The sequence below is a fragment of the Rhinolophus sinicus genome, chromosome 5 (genome assembly GCF_057876585.1).
Source record: "Rhinolophus sinicus isolate RSI-liver-muscle chromosome 5, RSI-T2T, whole genome shotgun sequence".
Taxonomy (NCBI): domain Eukaryota; kingdom Metazoa; phylum Chordata; class Mammalia; order Chiroptera; family Rhinolophidae; genus Rhinolophus; species Rhinolophus sinicus.
Window position 1 is genome coordinate 110,734,622 of NC_142505.1, and position 21,484 is coordinate 110,756,105.

General features: G+C 57.5%; 1 protein-coding gene and 1 long non-coding RNA gene across 7 annotated transcripts in view; both read left to right on the forward strand.

Moving 5' to 3' along the window:
* MAD1L1 (mitotic arrest deficient 1 like 1) overlaps positions 1-21,484 on the forward strand; it is a 283,750-nt gene that overhangs the window by 109,478 nt on the left and 152,788 nt on the right. For all 6 annotated transcript variants that reach the window (XM_088798795.1, XM_088798799.1, XM_088798796.1 and 3 more), the window contains one exon: positions 8,428-8,572. In XM_088798795.1, coding sequence (XP_088654921.1) covers positions 8,428-8,572 — 145 coding nt within the window. The remainder of the gene's footprint in view (positions 1-8,427; positions 8,573-21,484) is intronic.
* Positions 8,580-19,494, forward strand: LOC148758310 (uncharacterized). The gene is made up of 3 exons (XR_016021414.1): positions 8,580-8,965; positions 16,002-16,093; positions 17,053-19,494. It is a non-coding gene; the product is annotated as an uncharacterized LOC148758310 (long non-coding RNA).

Consider the following 21,484-nt stretch of genomic DNA (forward strand, 5'->3'; position numbering starts at 1 on the left):
CAGGTGCCGCACCTAACTGGGTATTGACTTGTGCTTTGGGTCGAGGACAGCAAAATCAATGAGAAGATAAACAGGCAGAATGGGCTTTATTAGTCATTAGTCAGGCAGCACCCAGGAGCTGGGCGGCTGGACCCGAGCGCAGGCGTCCATCGGAGGCGCTGAGTGCACTCCCCAGGTGGGTCTGGCTCTGCCATCGATTGTGGGGACGCTGGCACCTCAGCATCAGACTTGCTAATTGGACTCGAGGGTGGCTCCGAAGACGGAGATGCGGGTGGTGAGGCCGCCCCGCCTCTGCCCGCCTGTCGGCTCCACTCAGGCTGTGCCTCGTTCTGCACTCCCGGGCCTGGTCCTTGCTTGTCCGGCTTCAGCCCAGCGCTGCACCAGGCCCCACTCCAGCAGGCGTGCCCTCCGCCCCTGCTACCCGCGTCCTCTCACCCTGTCTGTGCTGCGGCGTGTCTGGCGGTCTCTTGCACTAGACCGTGAGCTCTGTGAGGACAGGAGCTGGGACCTTCTAAAACGTCTTTCCTTCTGACCTCCTTGTTGGTGTTGTGCATTGCCGACCCCAAGGCTGGGCACAGGTGCTCCAGCCACACCCAGGCCTGCACAGTGGGGGTCTCTGCCGCCACTGGCTCAGCTCCGGGCCCTCGCTGGCCCTCCTGCAGGTGGAGGGAGGAGATGCAGGGGTGGGAACTGTCTGCCTTTCTCTGCCCACAGTGTCTACTGTTTGATGATCATCTCATATCTGCTTAAATGGTCTCATTTGAGTGTGAGGGTTGATTCCGTGCCAGTGGGGGGAGGTGGACGTACCGTTCCAGCAAATAAACGGTGAAGCATCGGCGTTTCCCGAGCCCGCCACGGGACACGTGCACATCAGCGTCACCCCGCCTTGGCCTGTGGGACTCACCTGCAGGAGCTGTCAGGGCTGTGTGTCACCCTGTGCTCCCAACAGCGTGGCCTTCTGTGGTCTCTTAGGGAAATGGGATGATGGTGGGTCCCAGCTCGGGGTCTTGACACACCTGGAGCTGGGCCCGGCAGAAGTCGCAGGCGCGCCCGAGGTGGGCGGGCAGGTATGAGTGTTGGCCACGGGGATCCTGGGTGGAGCCCGCCCAGCACTCACCTCTGGCCCCACCACACTCAGGTGCCTCTGTGGCACCCAGAGCCCTTATGTAGGTGTCCACGAGGTCTGCAGAGGGACAGGCCTCTGAGAACGGGGCCTGGGGCTGACGGTTCTGAGCTCACTGCCCAGCTCATGCATGTGTGACGTTTCTCATCAAGACCAAGGTCATTCGGCTGTGTAAAGGCAGAAGCTTCTGCAGGGCCCCAGACTCCCTTCCCTCTTGTCTTTTTACCCTCTCTGCCTTGGAGCACCGGGCACATTTTAGCTTAGTGCTTAGTGCCTGAGGCTTAGTAGTGAGTACTTGGAGCTCGGTGCTTAGTACCCGAGGCTCAGCACTCAGTGACACTGCTTGGACAGGGACATTGGAGTATCCTTCCAGAGCTGTTTATGTGTGTGTTTACCCAGGTCATCTGTCATGGGCCTGCTCTGAGTGTTTGAAGCTTGTTTATTCGCATTCCAGCCTTGTAGTCCTGGGCCTCTTTCTGTCCCCTCCTGTTCCCTCTCAGAGTGGAGGCTGCTCCCGGCGTGCCCCACTGTCCCCACTGCCTGAAGCTTATCCACAGCCTGCACCCAGCACACCCGCCAGCCCAGCTGGGTGTGGCTCTCCACTCGGGGGTCTGTACCTTGGAAGGAGCAAGCGCCCTGCACTTAGCGTCACAGGGCCTGGCTTTATGCCTCTGGCTGGTGCTGGAGGCAGTGACCTTGGGAAGGCCATTCCCCAGCTTCAGTGGCCCCGACTGAAGAAGGCACGGGAGTCAGAGTGTAACTGAGCGCGTCAGGAAGAACACGTGGGTCTGCCGCTCCGGGAGCTCTTCCTCGGTGCCCTGCTGCCCACGCAGCAAACCTCAGCTCTGCCCCGGACAGACCACAGTGGTCGACGCCATGTGGGCACGGAGGGTGTGGCGTCAGTCTCAGAGCCCCTTGAGTCTTATAGTAACTATACACCAGAAGATCCCTGGAGTCTGGGGGTCTACACAAAGGCGTGGGTGTAGGTGAGGGGACAGAGAACTCAGGAGGGGTCATCTTTCTGGTAAGGAACATAGCAGTCTGCGTGCCCTGTGGCCCAGCCAGGCTGCCAAGAGCTTCTGCAGCTGTCAGCCCCACTGGTGGGGGAGCACGCGGGCTGGGGCATCGGTCAGGCTGGAGGCCCTCTCTGTCTCACCTACCTTTGCTCGTCCTTTCTAAACCTTAGGGCGGGCAGCTCTGCCGGAGGCCAGTGACTGCAGCCTGTCTCTGTCAAGGGCCAGAGAAGAAATGGTTCTGTTTTTTCTGTCCACACAGTCTCTGCCACAGGAAAGCAGCCACAGGCACCACGTAAATGAGTAGGTGAGCTGTGTTACAATAAAACTGTATTTATAAAACCAGGCAGTGGACTATTGGCTGAGTCTGGGTGTAGGAGCAGGGACACGGCCCCTTTCACTGGGCTCCCGGCCTGGTTCTGCTGCCTGCCAGTGGGGTGACTGTCTCCAGGGCTTGGTTTCTGAAATGACCTGGGACAGTGTGCACAGACCCTCATCCCAGGGGTGCTGGGAGGCGCCATGCAAGAGCCATGTGAAGCCCTCTCCCCGCCCCGAGAGGTAGCACTGCTGTCTCCGTGGCACTGGGCCTGTCACCCTGGGTGTAGGGATGCCTTATATCCGTCTGCCATTGTTTTCTCGGGGGGGTTGCTGGCTCCTGAGAGCTGCAGCCCGGGGTACAGAGCACTTGCCCAGTAGGACTTGCCCTCTGGTTTCCACCGTGTCCTCATTTCCTAAGTCTCAGTGGCCTGCGGTGGGAGCTTGTTCTGCTGTGGGCCTGGCACCCCAGCCCCGGGCACACAGAGCCAGCCTCACCTGGGCCCCCCACCCATGGTTTGGAGACTGCCCCACCATGCATGACAGGCTGGTAACTGATCAGCTAAATTGGATTACTCATTATGGTTGGGATTGAATTGAAATTGCAAAGGGTAATTTTCCTTCTCACATCTCAAGGTCAGATGAGAGTATTTACTGTGTGGCCTCTGTTTATCTGGGAATGCAAATTGAATTTGGTGATTCGAATTGATGAGATGTTAGGAATGGAGCTCATCAGAGGCGCGCCGGGAGAAATGGCCAGGAGGCCAGACTACAGCTCACGCTGCTCCCTCGGCCGGCCCTTTGATTGGTAATTATTTCAGCCTTTGCTTTTCTGATTCTCGGGTTTTGTTTCCACTGTTTGGATTTTTATTTTTTTCAGAGCACTGTGTAGTGACACTTGGAGGCATTTAAAATTGCAGTTAGATGGCGTAAATAAAGACAGCTGCGTGCCACGCAGGCCCAGACGTGGTGGGGTGACAAGGCGGGGCTCTCGGCTCCCACGCCAAGGCAGCCGCGTTTGAGCCTGAGCAGGACCCGGGGAGCAGGGTCGCCCACCCCCCGCCCTCCTCTCTGTCCTTCCTTCTCCCCCCACGTCAAAGTGATCACGGGGCAAGATGACAGAGCCCGTGGACCCACTGCTCCACTCCAGGCCCATTTCAGCATGTTGGTCAAGGCCAGTGCGTGGTGCGAGGGCTCCGGGTCTGAATCGGAGCCTGGCTCGCCACGTCGCAGTTGCAGGAACTGCGCAAGACTTGTCCCCTCCTCTGGGCAGTGGGGCCATGGTGTGGCAGCCTGTCCTCTCAGGCCCCTGGGGCCCCCGGCACCAGTAGGCGTGCCTCCTGGGCAGCGCAGAGCTGTCACGCCGGGGCAGCCGGTGTGCCCAGGAGGCTGACCTTGGGGTTCCGACTCCCACAGAGAGCCTGGCTGCTGACCGCCTCTGCTGTCTCTTTCAGTCCCACGTGAAGCTTCCGAAAAATGAATGGTGCCGTGAGCCCCAGCCCGCTCTGTCAGGGAGGTCTTGTCAGGCGCTCGAGGGCCAGACACTGCTCTGCCCAGTGATTGCAGATGGCAGGTGGGGGCAGGGACGTGGGAGGGTCACACTGACCTGCAGCCAGTTGCCCTCCTGTGTCGGTCCAGCCGCCCTTGCCCACGAGCCACAGCTCGGACCTGAGGTCCGCCCGCCCTGTCCTTCCCACGCCCTTCCCTTCCAGTCACTGGAGAAGCAGGTTTCTAGAATCTTCAGCTTCTCAAGACTCCCTAATGAGCTGAGGTGGAGCCAAGACATGTGGCCCTCCTGCCGTCTTGGGGCTGTGCAGCCTGGGGTGGGGGCGCAGGAGCCGATGTCGGAGCGGGAGGCAGGACGGAGCGCGCCCCCAGCGCAGCGGCCAGGCCTGTGCGCTCCTCTCCTTCCTCACGTCTTCTGGCCCTTCCTGCCGGGCAGAGGCAGCACTCGTCACCTGCCTGATGGTGGCTTGGCCGGGCCTGGTGGGGCTCCGACGTGGCCCAGGGCACAGTGCTGGAGAAGGTGGAAGTCAGGCGTTCCGGTGTCCTGGTCGGAGCAGAGGGCCTCGTGTGGGTGACCTGGCCACTTGGGGCCTGAGTTTACTAGTCTATAAGATGGAGAAGCTTAAAGACCATGCGTGTTCATGGGTTTCGGTCTGTATTCCTCAGAGCCCTAAGGAGAACGACGCTACAGGGGTTTTCCAAAGTGTGAATGAAACTTTATTAACATTTTCCTCGTACCAAACAGCAGTGTAGTTACTAAGAACCACCGCTCGGAGGCCCCCCGGGTTAACTTGTGCTGTCTGGTGAAGCTCCCCGCGTAGGCCGCTGTCCAGGCTGGTACCCACAAGGTCTGCTCAGCGCGGAGCTGTTCTGCCTCTGAGTTTGGGTCTGTCTCTGGCCACCGGGCTTGGGGACGAAACCTGGTGTGGAGCCCGAGCCAGTGCTCCCCAGAGGTGACTGTCCTTCCTGGGCTGGACAGTGCCACCCTGTCCTTATCCTGCCCTGTGGGCGAGTGTGACAGCTGCTGGTACCAAGGCCCACCCTGGGCTTCATGAATGCTGGGTGGCGAGAGGGTGGACAGAGGTCGTGCGAGGGCATAGCCGGCGTCAGTGGTGTCTTGAAGAAGGTCATTAAAATGTCTCCTGCTGCTTCAGAGCGTGTTGTGTCCTTTCGTTGTCCTTGAAAGTAGATAGTCTTGGGCTGGGAATTTTCTGGTGAAGAGTGCTAGAGTGGCTGCCGTGCCCGTCGCAGCTCAGAGATGGCTCCTCACAGATCAGACCGCGTTTCCTCCTGCACACACCCCGTCAGAAAGGCACAGATCGATCAACACGCCAACTTGGCCTCTAAGAAGTCAGGACTTCGCTTTGAACTCCTAAAGGTTCTCGGAAATGCCAGCGACCTCAGAGGTCAGTGGGAGTATGGAACTAGCAGCTGAATGTTTTATGAGTTTTCTTTGCTTCACAAGAAAGGCTGAGCTTGAACGGAGCGGACAGAGGCATCGGTATAGGCGCGGGGAGTGTGGACCGGACGCTGGGGCTCGTGGCCCCAGTGCTTCCTTGCTGTAGGGAGCTCACACAAGGGTCAGTGGGCAGAGCTGCATACGTCCCTTCTGGCCCCAGGCCCAGCTCGCTGTCCGTCGGCAGCATGCCAGGATGGGGGCACCTGTTGGCAAGTGGTTGGAAAAATGAGTCTGGGGCACTTTGGACTGGACTCTGGAAACTTCAGAAAACTTGGCTCCCGGGGAGGCTGGTCCTGTGCCGTCTTGTGGCTTCTCTCCAGCATGATCAGGATGACCCCACGCCGCCCCATAGCCACGTGCTGGGACGCTGCTGCCCATGGAATTTACACGTGAAGGTCAGACACCTGAGCGCTTCTCCTTCCCAGCTACCAGCCAGTTTTTCTGCTTTCCGTTTGGCTCGATGAACGTCTTGAGAAAATCGTCTGTACTTTGTCTTGGTTCTTCTCAGTGTGTCTCTTGCCGCCTTCCTCACACAGGTCCCCTCTCGGCCTGCCCCCCCATGTTCTGCCCTGACCCCCTCCTTCCCCTGCCCGTCTGCCAGTCTCTGCGGGCTGCCTGCCTCTCTCCCCAGGGAACAGATGCATCACCTCTGCGCTTCTCCCAGCGACAGCCCTCAGTGGGGATCCCATGTGAACCCCCGTGAGATCGCTGGTGCCTGCCCTGCCCTGGGGCCCCTTCGCCTGCTTTCTTCCGCCCGCACCTCTCACAGCGACAAGCGTACGTTCAGTTACCCGCCTGGTGCCTGGCGCCCCCGCCATGAGGGGCTGAGGCCACGTGTGTTTCCGGGCCTGCAGGGAGCTGGTCGCCAGCAGACGAGGGTGCAGGTGTCCTCTGTCCAGACATGGCCCCGGGCAGCAGCAGTTTGGTCTCTCCACAGGTGGACAGTTACCCCGTGGCCGTGTGTGCTTATACCTGCCCTGGTGGGGAGGTCTCCAGTGTGACCCCACGTGGATATGAGGGCATCGTGCTCCCCAGACTGTGGGGCTTGGGGTTTGTCAGTCTCCCCAAGGTTGTCCCCACCCAGCCGCCTTGTGCTTCGAGCAGCCCTCCCCCCGAGCCCGGCCAGGCCTGATGCAGTCCTCCATCCAAAGGAGCGCTGGCCACCCCCTGGCCTCCACGTGCATGAGCACGGGCGTGCAGCCACCCTCCTCATTCAGGTGCCGAGTGAGCAGCTTCCCACCGGACGCACTGACAGTCCCTGATTATTAAATTGGCCTATGAATGGTATTGAATTGAGGTAGAACTCCAAATAGCCTCTTAATATGTCCGTTTCAGACGAGTATTTGATTTTATGTTTTGGTTATGAAGTACCTAGAGGTGGCAGGTGCGGTTGACCAGCAGTACCATTGGATGAAAATTAACGTGAGACTTTCCAAGATGGGTGCATTGAAACCAAAGGGCCAGGCCCTGGAGATGACAATGTCGGTTCTGTTCCCGTGGGACCCTGAGGCCTGTGCCAGGGGCCTGGCTGGGGTGGCCAAGATCTGGGGTGCTCCATCCAGTTGCTTTTAAAGTTCTATACATGTGTAATTCCCATTTAGTTTCAAATTATACTCAGCTGTTTAAAGAATTATACTCAGTTATAATAAAAACCTCTCATACTCAGATGTGAAATAGAAAACATTAGCTCAGTGGAGACCACCTCCAAAGAAAGCATTACCTGCCATCCCTGTGAATTAAGCTTTTCTTGAAATCGTGTAATCAAAGCAACAAAGAGTAATTGGATACCAAGTGTGACATGAAACGGCAGGTGTCACCCATAACCCCTCATCACACACTTCTGTATTTTCAGAGCAGTGTCAGTCATCATGGATCATCACCTCGGGTAAACGTTACAAATGTCACCTTATCATGTCACCCTGATAATGCTGTTTCTGTTTTATTCTTTTGGGATTTTAAAGATTTCCTTTGGGAAGAGGTTTCCTCTACTTAAAGAAACAGTGTGATCACTGTGTTTTCCGCCCACACTTGGAGTCGCCCTGCCCCACGCGCCCTCAGCGCACTTGCCTCCCTGGATGGCTTCCCTCTTGCCCCGTCGACGAGATCCCTCCTGGGAGCTCTCCTGCCCATGTGCTGAGGCAGAATTGTGGGCGCGGAGAGTCGGGGAGCCCTCGATTCTCCCCATTAGAATTGCACGGTGGCTGCTGCTTGCCGTGGCTCTGGGGCTGGCTCCTGGTAATGTATAGGAACGAGCGGGCATCGAGGAAAACCCTGGGCTGGCTGTGAAGGGCCAATGGCATTTTGGGCAAAAGAGTCAACACCAAACTCAGAAGGCACTTCACTGCCCGGCCCAGAGGCTGGAGGTCAGCCTGTGGGTGTCCGGGAGTGCGAGAAGCCTCTAAATCACGTGTCCCTCCTCATCTGGGTCTGAAGGGACGGCTGGAGCAGAGGCTGTGTGGTAACGCGGGCGCATGGGTGCGTGAGCTGAGGGGCCGCTGCGAGCATAGAGGCAGGATACTTAAGAGCAGACTCCAGGAGAAGGTTAACTGGCCGGGGGTCGGCAGGAGCGGCCTCATGGAGCCTGGCCTCTCGGCGCAGCCTGCCTGCAGGGCCGGGGTCTGTGTCAGAGCGCTGGCTGGGGTCTGGCTTTGCAGGGCGTTGGCAGAATGGGCGGGGCTGGGGTGCCTCCCCCTCCCCAGCGAGCTGCACACCTGCCGGCTGACTGGGGAGCGTGGGCTCTGGTAATGGAGCTCATTCAGCAGAACCATCCCCACAATCTTCCCTATTGTGTGTCCAGCCACACGCCTGCCCTGCCGCCTGCAGTGCCGATCAGCCTGGGGTCTGTTTGAAACCCAGGCTCCTGAATGGCTCTGAGTAGCTATTCAGAAGTGAGGAAATGACAGCGAGCGGGCTGCACGTGCAGCTCTATTTTGGGATCTGAGTGGGCCCGCCGCGGGGCTGCGGTCCTGTGGGCCAGGCCTCACTCTCTGTCCTGTTCCCTTCCCCCGCAGTGCCAGAGAGCTGGACAAGGTCAGGCAGCAGCTCCAGGAGGAGGCCCGCCAGCTCGGCACCCAGCTGCTGGAGGAGAGGAAGAAGCGCGAGACGCATGAGGCCCTGGCCCGCAGGCTTCAGAAGCGGGTCCTGCTGCTGACGAAGGTACGGGCTCGGGCGGGCGGCCAGCATGTGCTCCGTCCAGGTCAGCAGCGCCCGTCACACCCCCTGCGTGCAGCCCTCATTGTCTCCCTCCCGGCCCCCACGCCTGTCAGATCACCACCAAACCACGCGCACTGTCACCACACACCAGCTGGGCCTCACCTCTGGGTCAGAGTGAGTCGGCGCAGGTCAGCGTGCACGCTCCTCGCCAGGTCGGTCGTGGCAGTTTAGTCAGGCGTGTGCTCTGGTTGCCAGGAGGGCCCTGACCCGCCCCAGAGACGTGTCCAGCCCGGGTGTGCCTGCTGGGCTGAGAGCAGCGCCTTCCTACACAGCGCCCAGACCCCAGCGTGCTCTCCTGGGGGTGTCTTTCCTTCCTTCAGCGCCCAGTAGATGCAGGTAAACTGTGGGTGTGTGACCGGGCTTGGTTGGGAAATGTCACCTGTGTGCAGATACGCTGGGCGGGCTCGTTCTTGTTCCGGCCTGGTCTGTGTGGCCGGGGCTCCCTAACGGGTCTGTGCGGCCGGGGCTCCCTAACTGGTCTGCAGCCGGGGCTCCCTAAAGGATGTGTGCGGCCGGGGCTCCCTAACGGGTCTGCGTGGCCGGGGCTCACAAACGGGTCTGCAGCTGGGGCTCCCTAACTGGTCTGCAGCCGGGGCTCCCTAAAGGATCTGTGCGGCCGGGGCTCCCTAACGGGTCTGTGCGGCCGGGGCTCCCTAACGGATCTGTGCGGCCGGCCGGGGCTCACAAACGGGTCTGCGTGGCCGGGGCTCCCTAACAGGTCTGCGTGGCCAGGGCTCCCTAACTGGTCTGCAGCCGGGGCTCCCTAAAGGATGTGTGCAGCCGGGGCTCCCTAACGGGTCTGCGAGGCTGGGGCTCCCTAATGAGTCTGCGTGGCCGGGGCTCGTGAACGGGTCTGGGCCTGAAGAGCCGCTGATGTCGGCTCCATAAGCAGAGTTCACTGGAGCGTGCGTTCAGGTTCTGTGTGAGAGAGTGTTATTTAAAATGCTGCTGTGGACGCTGAGGTTTCAGAAGGTGAGGAAAGCACAAGCCCGGATCTGTGCCCAGCTGCTCCCTAGGCAAGGGTGGGTGTCGGCCTCTGGGCACAGCCCCCAGCCCTGCCCTGGCTGAGGCTGCGGGGCTGTGGGGTGCCCCCATCCCAGGGAAGGACGCTGTCTGACAAGTGTTCGCCTGCTCTTGGTCGTTTCTGATGAAAACCTAGGCTCTGGACGCTGGGGCCTCCGATGATGGAGCTGTAAGAAACCGTCGGGTTTTAGCTACTCAGGCCGCTGTTGTGTGTCTTCTCCAGCACATTTATGGCCGTGCCATGCGCCCTTAGCCAAGGCCTCACATGTGCGTGCCTGGGCATCACTCGGGCCATGGCCCAGGGCCGCCCTGTCCACATAGGCCTCAGGCGCTGCCCCTGAAAGTGGCTGGCAGGTGGCCCCACATGACAGACATTCTAGCAGAATCCTCCCCTTGCCCCGACACAGAAGAGGCGCAGTGCTGTGCCTGGTCAGCTCTCCTTGGTCACGTGGACCCATCTTTGTAGGACCTCCCTGCTCTTCCCTTCTCCCCCACCTTGGTTGTGGATCTGCCACGTCGGCTGGACGCGAAGGGCCGCGATACAGATGTGTCAGGCCCTGATGGAATGTATAGTCTGGCGGGTTGGCAGGCAGGAGAGAGAAAGCCACATGTGTGCTTGCCAGCCGTGACAGCAGCGCACAGTGCTCATTACACGGAAGGAGGTGTGCAGGGGCTGATGGTCAAGCTGAGACTTGCGTGTTCACTGTTCACGGAAGGTGCATGGAGAACTTAGCCTTACTGGTGGAAAGCCATGGCTAGAGGACGGGCAAGGTGCTGACGGTGAGACACGCGGAAACAGGAGAGAGTGAGGAGACTTGAGCTCAGCAGCCTGTTGCCGGGGGCCCAGCTCGCAGGCAGCTCAAGGTGGCGCAGGGTGCCCGCCTACAAGGCCTCCTGGTCAGACGGAGGCGCTCAGGGCCAGGGGTCCAGTGGGGTGTCTGCACTTGATGTTCCGTGGGTGAGAGACGGATGGTGGGCTGTGGTCCCTGCGGTGGGAAGCAGAGCTTTCCTAGCATGACAAGCACGAGGAACTTTCTGCGTGACCTTAGAAAGGTTGCTGGGTCTCTCCGGGTCTCCATCTTCCCATCTAAGAACAAAAGGCTCAACGTGGATGCGGTGGGCGACTCGTCTGAGTGTGCTGTGACGTCCCACGCTGACGTTGCCTAGTGCCTGAGCCTCATGGGCTCCCATTCGGACAGTGCTCACGAGGCTCGGTGGAGACCAGAGTGAGAGCACAGGTGGAGGCCCCTCCACGCATGGGGCACGGAGCTGCCCTGCAGTCGAGCAGGTCACCCTGAGGCACGTCTCCGTCTACTGCTTGCATTCTCCTAACAGGACATTTAGCTCTTCTCCCCATTTATTTGTTCAGTCATTTATTTTTATCAATGGACCCATGGGTATTTATTTTACACTTTGGTTTCAACCCAGCGCCATTTATCTTGCTGGCTCTCCTTGCTTCCGGAGTCTGCCGCGTTCTTTCTCACGCCTTCCAGTGGCCCGTCCAGCAGCCGTGGATCAGGACCCTCTCACGCTTCCAATCTCCCCACCTCCTCCTTTTGCCCATCTGTCTGGCTCCGCTGGAGAAAGTTCTCTGCTCTGCACAGCTAGGCGATGCCACTGGCTGCCCGGACAGCCCAGGGTAACCTCCTGTTTTAAGGTCCGCAACCTCAATTTCACCTGCAAAGCCCCGTTCCCGTGTCATTACTGGCCTCCCTCCCACGTGCGGTCAGGATGGGCAGCGTTGTGGAGGCCGAGATACCCGGGCCTGCAGCATGGGTGCGGGCACTGGCCTCCCACAGGGCCCTGGGCGACTTGAAGGGCGTGTGCCCCCCGAAAAGGGCAGCGACTCTTAGGCTCCTGGTCCCATTGGACTCTTCTAGTTTTTAAGGGAGGCCCTCAGTTTGGATGTTTATGTGAAGTGTTCCCATTTATAAACCACCCTGTGGACCAAAAAAAGTATTATGTTTTTGTTTGTTTTAGAAGTGGTAGTAATACTAGTTTTGCTTAAGCATAGTTCTCGGAGAAACAGTTACGATATGGAATTCAGGTTCATCCTCATGTTTACCATGGGGAAGTAGCCCTGGGGAGATTGGGCCCCTTGACTGTCAACAGGTAAGGAAAAAAGTGGGGTGTTCGTGAATTTGCATGTGGCCCTTTGGCAGGGCTGCGCTGCCCTCTGCAGCGTGCTTTGTGGGCCGGCCTGGCCTGCAGCCATCAGCCGGGACCCCTACTTGCTTTACAGGATGACGTTGGTTCAAGATAACATGGACGTTCAGACCCCCGTCTTGGTTAGAAATCCCTCCCAGCTGGAGCTGGTCCAGACTGCGTGTCTCATATTTGTGAGGTGTTGCCTGCTTCCTTCTTGGGGATTTTCTGTCCTTGAGGTACACTGCTCTGGGCTCCCAAGCAGGACATTTCCACTCTTGCCTTCCAGGCCCAGCACGTTGGAAGCAGATGGCTCTTTCTGTCCCAATCCCGCCCTCACCCCGCCCTGCCGTGCTCAGGCCGGTGTGTGACTTAGGCAGACGGTGGGTATTGACTGCTTATTATACCGACTGTCTCGTGGAGCTGTGCTTGGGACGGACCGATACCAATCGCCCGCACAGCCTGGGTCTGGCACTCGGGGCCCATCTTGCCAGCTGGCATGGTGAAGCACCTCGTCAGGCTGGTGTGTGGAGGGTGGCGAGCTGCTGCGTCCTGGTCAGTCCCACGTGTACGGCCCGTGCCCGTGAGCCCGCCGTGCCTGCTCGTGGTCAAGGAGCACCTCCGTCCAGGCACCCCAGGGGCGCGTCTGTCAGGCCTCCGCAGTCGCCTGGCTCTCCAGGCGAGTGGGGAGGGTGGCGCCCCCACCCTGCACTGAGGCTGGGGGGCCGGGCCCCCGAGGCCCTGCTGTTGTGCTTGACATTTCGGTGCACAGTGCATGGAACGTGCAGTTTTATTTTGAGACCTTATTAGGCGGCTCCAGTCTAAGGGTTTAATTGTTACTGATAGCTAAGAGTATAATTACCTTGGTAAAATACCAGGACTATTTTAAGCAATTGAAAATTGGCTTCCAGAACTGGGTGAACACAAACCATTTTCCTATTTGAAATGAGCTATTTCCCGTGTGCCCTAATATTGCAGTGTGGTTACAGAACCTTGTAACTTATAGCACCTGCGCAGTGAAAGCTAACTTTGGGCATGAAAAAGTTTTTAATGAAAGGGGAAGCTTCCCCTGCCCTTCCGCCCACCCCAACCACACAGTTCCAGAGTGGAGTGGGCCTTGGAGAAGGACACAGGTCACTGGTCTTTCGTGCTGCGAGGGTCAGAACGCGTGGTTTGGTCGTGGTGACACCCCGCCCTTGGTAGGTCCCTGCGTGGGGGGATGAGAGGTGGCACTGTCCACAGCTTGGGACGGAGATCCGGGTGCTGAGTTCTGGGAGCGTGTTGGACCAGAGCAAAGTAATCTCCGGCCCCTTCCGTGGAAATTGGGGTCGATCATAATTGTCGCTCCATTTACGTCGTCCTGACCTGCTGGGAGGATCGATATTCTCACACCCTGAGAAATCCTCTACAATGAAAGAACTTTCCAGCAACACGGGGTCACCCTACAGTGTGAAGGGACAAGATGGCCCGGGATGGACACTGCTTCCTCCCCTGGGGACAGTGCAGCAACATGGGGCCATTGGCCACCTTATCTGCAACGCACAGTTCAGATAGAGGTCTCTGAGGAGCATAAAGAGCAGATTGAGATCGGTCAGGGGAAGTGGCTGGGGCTGCATAAGCAGGCGTGGACTACATGGGCAGAAGACGAGCTTTTGGGAAATGGGGCGGCCAGTACAAGGGGCTGTCTCAGGGGACTTCAGAGCTCTTCCTGCCGCGTCTCCAAGAGATGTCCTGGGAGAAGGCTGCTGTCCACCTGGTTTGCCCAGGACCCATGGGCTCCTGTGCGCCCCGCCGGGCAGCCGTCCTTGGGCTGGAGGGCCTGTTCTCCAGGGACTCCGCCAGGACTTGCTCCCTGCCTGGGGCTGCTGCCCCCGTGTGGCGCCTAGAGTCTCCGTCCTTTCCTGGCAGAGGGGCTCTGGTGGGCACTAGTGTTTATGTTCCTCAGAGTCACCTGGGAGCCTTAAAAAATTTCCCGTGAGCATTAGCCACTGTGTGAGGGTGGGCTGCCCTCACGTGGCTTCTTCTGTGCTGGCTCGTCCAGCTGCTCAGGGTCCGCGTCTCGGCGGCAGGGAGGCTCAGGCTCGGAGCAAGGGCGGGGCACGTCCCTGCTGTTCTCTGCTGAGCCTCGTGGTGGTCAGAGCCTGCCAGCAGGCGGGACATCTGCTGGGCATCACTTTTGTCCGTAATACAAGAGAAGACTGCTCTGAGAGCCCTCAGTTCCTTCCTGATGTCAAGTGACTGATCCCCTGCAGGGAAGGCGACAGGTCCCTCATTGTGCGTGGAGGAGTCAGCTGGAAGCAGTGGGGAGTGGGGGTCCCAGGTAGTTCTGGGTTGGAGTGGCTGCTGGTCTCCTTGCATGCCGTCCTGGACAGAAGAGGATGGGCTTTCCGTAAGAGATGTAGGCTCGTAACAGGTGGTGTGTCCTAACGTCTTTGTGCCCCTGGCAAAGGCAGGGTGGGTGGTGATCCGCTGGGAGGGGCGGGGTGGCCATGGCCTCCTTTCTGTCAGGCGTGTGGCGTGCTGGCTCACAGAGAATGTCCCGCCCGGTTTCATTGAGGCACAGTATCCGCCCCAGTTTGCCGCGCCAGCAGTGTGTGAGCTCTGGCTCCTCGGGGGTCTGCCCACACCTCGCGGTCTGGAGTGAGCCGCTGTGGTGGGGTATGGCAGTGCCATGTCCTTGTTTGAGAGCCCCTGGGGCTCAGGGAAGCTGAGCAGCTTTCGAGGGCCTGCTCAGCACCCTTCTTGCCCGCCATGTGGGGGTGTAGAGGCTGTTTGCCCTTTTCTCATTGTGTTGTAGGGTTCTGGATGTGAATCCCTTGTGGGAGATGCGTTGCCAACGTCTCCTAGGCTGTGGCTTGCTTCTTTACCCGTGATTGTCTCTGTTGACAAAAAGCTTTTAACTTTAGTGCTGCCCAGCTTATCAATTCTGTTACCTTCACGTTGTACTTTCTGCATCCTGAAGAACTGACCCTTGCCTGCCAGCCCCGTGACTGTTTCCTTCTGAGCCCTTCATTATTTTGTCATTTACGTTGTGAGCTAATGCGCATCTGGAATCTGTTTTGGGTGTGACGTGAAGCAGGTGTCAGAGTTATCTTTTCTTGCTGAATATGTGACAGTCCCAGCGCCGTATGGAAAGACCATCCTCTCCCCATGTATTGTCACGCTGCCTCGACTGTCCGCTTGTGACTTTTCACGGGTGGTTCTTCTCCTGGGCTGTCTGTACTGTCCCCTGGATCCTTTCTGTCTTCTTTCCAGTTCCACCTTGTCTCATTATCACAGCTTTATAATGTTTTGATATCTGGTAGCAAAATCCTCCAAATTTGTTATTGTTCCTTAACATTGTTGGGCTAGTTTTGGTGCTTTACACATCCTTATACAGCGTAGAATCAGTGTGTGCATTTACACCAGCATCTGCTGCAATATGATTAGGATGGCGATGAATTGATAAGTTTGGGGAGAAAGGACATCTCAGTGGTATTTTATCTTCTAAACCAGAGCATATGTTCTTCCATTTTCTAAGAGCTTTAATTTCAGCAATATTTTGTGGTTTTTAGGGTAGAAGTCTTCCATGCTGTATTTCCCTTCTATTTCCTATTCTTGATGCAGTTCTAATAATATCTTTCAGGAATTTCGTCTTCTGTTTGTGACTGGTCTGTGGAAATACGGTTCAGTGTCATCAGTTGACCCTGCACCTACCAGCCTTGCTCAGTGCACTCACTGCAGTGGCACTTTGGCCGTAGCCCAGCCCGGCCTCTGTGTGTGATGCCCATTTCCTGCGCCCTTGCCCACCTCATGCCTTTCCTTCGCTCCATTCCCTGTCTTCTCGCTAGAACCTTCAGAGGAATGTCAGGACAGTGACAGAGATGGGTGTGCTCGTCTCCTGCTGAGCTCGGAAGCTTCAGCCATCAGCACCGAGTGTGGCTGTGCTGTGTGTACATGCTCTTTATTGGATTAATGAAATCCTTTTCTGTTCATTGTTTTCTCAGGGTTTTTATCATAAATACCTACCCCATAAATTTTGAGGCAGGATATTTTTATTATTGTTTATTATTTTCTCGCATTCTCTGTGGATGTTTGAAGGCTGACCTTCAAGCAGGGTTTCCCATGCTTAAAGCACATGTGGTCGGCAGATGGAGAGCTGAAAGGGAGTCGAGGCACTGCCCTCACGCAGTGTCTCACTTGCTCCTTCGTTGTTTCGTCCCAGATTCGTACGGAGCGTCTCCTGTGAGCCAGGCTCTATCCCAGGCCGTGTGGGGACAGCCGTGAGCTGAACAGGCCCAGGCCTCTCTGAAGTTGGTAAGACAGCGCAAAGCAGTGAGCGAGCAGGGCCGTGAGGAAAGGGAGGTGTCACGGGAAGGTGTCCAGGGGGCCTGCATTTCGCCTGCAGTAGGTGACTTTGCCAGGCCCCAAGGGACCCAGGCAGGGAGAGCACGTGTGCACATCCGGGGCCAGAGTGCGGGTGGGTTTGCTTTTCGCTGTTACAAGTAACTGCAGACCTTAGGAAGGAGTGAGGATGGTAGCGAGTCCTGCGTGTCTCGCACTCAGCTTCTCCCACGGTAACGTCTCAGGCGATGGCAGTGCCACCCCAACGCCAGGCATTGCACGTTCATACAGTGTGTGCGGTTCAGTGTCACCTTGTCATGTGTGACCCAGAACTGACCCAGCCCCTGCTGCTCTGAAGCCTCGCCTGCCCTCCTTGTCCCCTAGTCTGATTTCCATCTCGGGTAACTGTGCATTTCAAGGATATCGTACAAATGCACCATGTGGTGTGTGACACTTTTAAGTTTTTAAGTTAACAGGCATCAGTGTTTCTTTTAGGCCTACAGAGCAAGTCAGCAGGAAGTACAGACATCCGGCGGTCCTCTTTCCCGCCTTGCGTTTCCCTTACGGACGCCCTGCGTCAGTGCCCTGCACGTGACAGTGGGTCACGTTGTGTCTGCGCTGCTGTTCACTGAAGTCCAGACCTGACACGAGGCTTCACTCTATTGTCCCGTGTGTGGGCTCCGACCGTTACAGGGTCACACAGAGCAGTGTCACTGCCCCAAACCCCCTCCCTCTCTGCTCCGCCTGCTCACCCCTCCCCCAACCCCTGCAACCACTGATCTTTTACTGTCCCCAGAGTTTTGTCTTCTCTGGAGTGTCATGGCATTGGAATCAGACAGCGTGTAGCCTGTTAAGAATGGCTTCTTCCACATAGAGAGATGTTTTCAGGGCTCCTCCACGTCTTTCATGGCTGACAGCTCATCTCTTTTCAGCGCTGAGTAATACCCCCGTCGGATGGACCGCACTTTGCTTACCCATCACCCACTGGACAGCTGAGTAGCTTCCTCGTCTCGGCAGGTTTGAGAAAGGCTGCGGTGAGGTGTGTGCAGGTTCTGTGCACACACGCTTCTGCCCTATGTACGCGGCTCGCACGGTGAGGGTGTCCCCAGCTCTGAGTGCCTTCAGCCCGGCCACCCTCTAGTGAGTCGTGCCCTCCCTTGTGTGACACTTTCCTTCCTCAGTGTGACAGGTCCCTGGGGTGGGCACCTCTGTTTTACAGACAAGGACCTGAGACCCAGAGAGCAAGGGATCAGTGACGCTGAAGTCAGAGCACACGTACCAGAGTCCTCTGCTCGTGTCACCTCCGCTCGTGTCACCTCCGCTGGTGTCTCACCTCTGTTCGTGTCACCTCGCTCGTGTCACCTCTGCTAGTCTCCTCTGGGAGCTGGCATGTGTTCAGGGGGACTCTGCTTTTCCCTGGGTGACTGTTAGGTGGGGCGCCCCCGACAGCGGGACCAGTGCTGTGCAGGCAGGAGCTCCGTGTGTGGGAGCTCTGGGCTGTGAGCCGGTCTGAAGCAGCACGGCGCCAGCCCCTGGGAGTCCCTGGTCACTGCGCTGTGGTGGGACTGCTCTCAGCAGCGGCGCTTTGTTGCTGCTGCCCCCGCCCCAGCCCAGCGTGAGCCTGCATCTGGCACTGCCCCCCACCCCGGCCTGAGCGCTGGCGTGTTGCTGACGGCCCAACATCGGGGCCTCTTACCTGTGAGAGAAGCAGACTATGTCCGTTTCTCTTATGAAAAATCGTAAATGCCACCAGCTGCTTTTGATCACTCGTGTGCCTTCTCTCACATCCTTCCTTAGAGTCTGTGACTTTCCTTATTTTATTCAAAGGATTTTTCTTGTATGCCTTCTTTTTAATGCGGAAAATGTGTGGTCTCAGGTAGCACTGAAGGAAATACTTAAAAGCTCTTTACCTGCTCTGTCTTCTGAGGAAAGCAGTCCTGGGTAGGCGTCTAGCTTGCTGTCTCAGAGCACTTTCTCACTCCTGCCCGTTTGCCACCCAGCGAGGCGTGGAGGCTGGGCACCATGGCCCTGCTTCCAGCTGCGCACATCGAGGCCTGAGAGCGGCTTGGAGACTGGCCTGGGCCGCACAGCTGGTAAGGGTGCAGCAGACACATGGGTTTTATCTGTTGTTTTCGTGCTCTGCCCCCACCCCCACTTGCACCCCCAGTCTGAATCCAGCCTCGCGCGTGGTTACCTCTACCTGGTGGTGTTTGCAGGTGGGCAGGATGCACCTGGGGTGTGCAGGCCTTTGGGGCCTCCATCACTTCCCAGTCTTCCTGTCCCTGCTAAACTGAAGCTGCCCATTTGTGAGAAGGAGCCACAGCACTCTGAGCCTGCCTCTCCTCCTCCGTGGGGACCCTACTCTCAGGGTTTCTCATATAAACCACAAAGTGGGCCCTTTGTGATGACCTGGGCCCGTGGTCTTGGAGGTCCTGCCAAGGTGTGCTGAGCTGAACTTGACTCTTCCATCCCTCCGACTTGAGGTGGCAGAGGGGCTCCAACAGCTGGCCTCAGCTCAGGCTTGACCATGACCGGACCTCCTCCTGGAGAACCCTGGCCTTCATTGCACCCCCGGTGTCTGATGCCTGGCCTGGCCTCGCAGTGCAGCCTGCTGTGCAAAGGTGGCTTGAGGCAAGACTTAAAAGAACCCCCCGCCAGGCCCCAGGGCTCGGGCACTGGTGGTGAGCGCGTCTCCCAGCCCGGGCCAGGGCTTTGCAGAGCAGCCATGGGGATATGGCAGTAAGCCCAGAGGAGCAGCGTGAGGTGGCACTGATGTGAGCCCCGCTGTGTGTGTGGCAGGTGTGTGCTGAGTGTGTGCGTCACTGCCCCACGCTCTCCACGTTGGAACTGAGAGCCCGGCAGGAGAGCTGGGTCCAGGGCCTCGGCCCTGGTCTGACCGCACCCTGCCCGCTTCGTGTAGACCTTTTAGGGCAGTGGCATTACCGTGCGCCTGGAGTGAATGTGGACGTGGAGTCAGAAATCCTGATGGCGCCTCAGCTCCTGCCTGTCTGTGTCCTCGCTGCCACGTCCACCCGCAGAGTCTGGCTCGTTTCAGAGACGGGAACAGGGACCGGTCCCAGGCCTGGGCCGCAGCATGGACAGGGCGCTGTGTGGGGTCGCGTCCATCCTCACAGCGCTGCTCCAGGTGACTGATGGGCGGGTCGCTGGTCAGTCTGTGAGGACATCCGTGGGCCTGGCCTTGCTGCTCGTCGGCTCCAGCCCTGTGCTTGTTCACACCCTGCCCCCCTCTGATGGCCGCAGCCCTGTCACCTCTGCTTCCTCTCAGCCCCCAAGGGACACGCATTCTGGTGTGTTCTGTTCGTTCATTTACTCATTTTTAAATAAACACAGGTCTCCTCTGCTGTCGGAAAGTAGAGCATTCCAGTGAAACTTTTCATAAGCCTGAACAGCAAAAGCAAAGAAGCAGTTATCATTAATTTATATGGCAAATTTTTTGAGCGTTCCCAGACTCAAAATTGAACACGCACATGATGTCTTCATTTCGTTTACCATGATTGAAACGCTTCATTACGTCCAGTTTTATCCTCAGTGTAACACCCGTAGGAGCTTTCTTAGGATTTCTGATACTTTAGGGCTCGTCTTGCTGCTGGCTGCACAGAGTCCATCGACGTAAAGCTCAGAGGCTCCCGACGCAGCTCAGAGCTCTGGCAGCCTGACACCGAGACGCCCAGTACACAGTAAGGCCTCACTTCACGTCCTCGATGGGGCCTGCGATTTATGAGAAACAGATCCCGAAGTCCACATTTTCCTACAGGCCACTTGGTATAAGTAGCATCTCATTGTCACAACGAGATGACTGCGCAAAATGACCTCATTTGAGGACCTGCTGTGCTTCCTGGGGAGCTTGGTGGGGCCACTCTTGTTGTTGTGATGCACGCTGCCTTTGTAACGCTCACTGCAAAACAAATGCTGGACACAATTTTCGCTTTTTGACCTTTTTTTGTAAAAGTGAAAATCCCCATCAGATTTATTTTGGTTAACAAAAAGGGGGTGTTTTGTAAAAGCCGAGTGCCATGCCTGCCGTGGGGCTTTTGGAAGGGGGACACCTGTGCATGCTGAGTGCCACCTACGTGCCAGGCCCTGCCATGCCCACTCCACCTGCCGCCTTGCCCAGGGTACTGGCTCCTGGAAGGCAGGGTCTTCGCAAGGCTTCCTCCTTCATCCTTCTCTCAACCTCTGTGTCCGGTGTGCACCCAGTTAAGGGTGGGGTGGGGGAGCAGGTGTTGGCTTCTGCTGTCCAACCTGGGATTGGAGCACCGCTCTGCTCCTTGGTGGCCATCTGTAAAGTAGAGTTGGTGTTCTCTTCTGAAGTTTGGATCTGGGAGCCTGGTCACTTTGAGACGTCCCGAGGAGCAGCCGCCCTGTCCTGGGCTTGCAGCCTGCCTTCCTGGCCCTGGGTGTTCACACTCCCCTGTGTGTGTGTGTGCATTCACATTCTTTAAACTCTTGTTCAGATTCACACCCTGTGTTTTTCTTACTTAAAATGCCTCCCTCCGCTTTTGCCTGACCGTCAAGACAAGTCTAGAGGGCAGGGTAGTGAGATAGCCCGCCTCCGGCCACAGATGGGAAGGACCCTCTCGGCTTTAAAATTTAATTTTCCGATGTTAACATATTGTCCTTTCGGGTTACATTTCTAGGCTGACATTTCTGTTATATCCATTTAAGCAAAAAAAAAAAAAAAAAAAAAAAAGCCCACCTGTTTTGTTATGGGAAAATGCCATTTGCAAAGTTATTAGAAAGCCAATCTTGTCACTAGTATTATTGCACGATCCTGCCGAGGGGGCAGCTGAAATTGGGTTGCGGCAGAGAAAAAATTCCAGAAGAGTAAAGCAATTTTAGGAAATGTAATGAAATCAAAACAAAACGCCTTTTTCCTTTTGCAAATTGGAGATGTTTATTGAGATAGGGTGTGAGGAGAGGTGCTGTGGGCTGCCTCTGCCCACTGCTGAAGATGTGGGGGGGTGCCTCCCATGTACTGCCCTTGGACCAGAGACGTTGGCATCCTCTGCCTCTCGCCCCAGTCTTTCCCGCTGCCCACCTGCCCACAGGCCTCCCTCCCCTGGCCCTGGTTGGGGAGGTTTGGAAGCTGCATTCTGCTGGGTTCAGATAAGCCATCTTTATTGTCCACTAACTTTTACACACTCTCAGAAGAGAGCCCGGCCCTCACCCCGTCTGCCACGGTCTCCTGGGCTCCAGAAGCCTCGGGGGTGTGGGGAAGGCTGGGTGGGCCCAGCAATACCTGCACGGAGGTCCGAGAGCACGTTGGGGGAGCTGGGATGGGAGGTATTTACGGCCCAGGGAGCCCTGGCAGTTGGCACAGGTGGTCCCTCTGCCAGTGGCCTG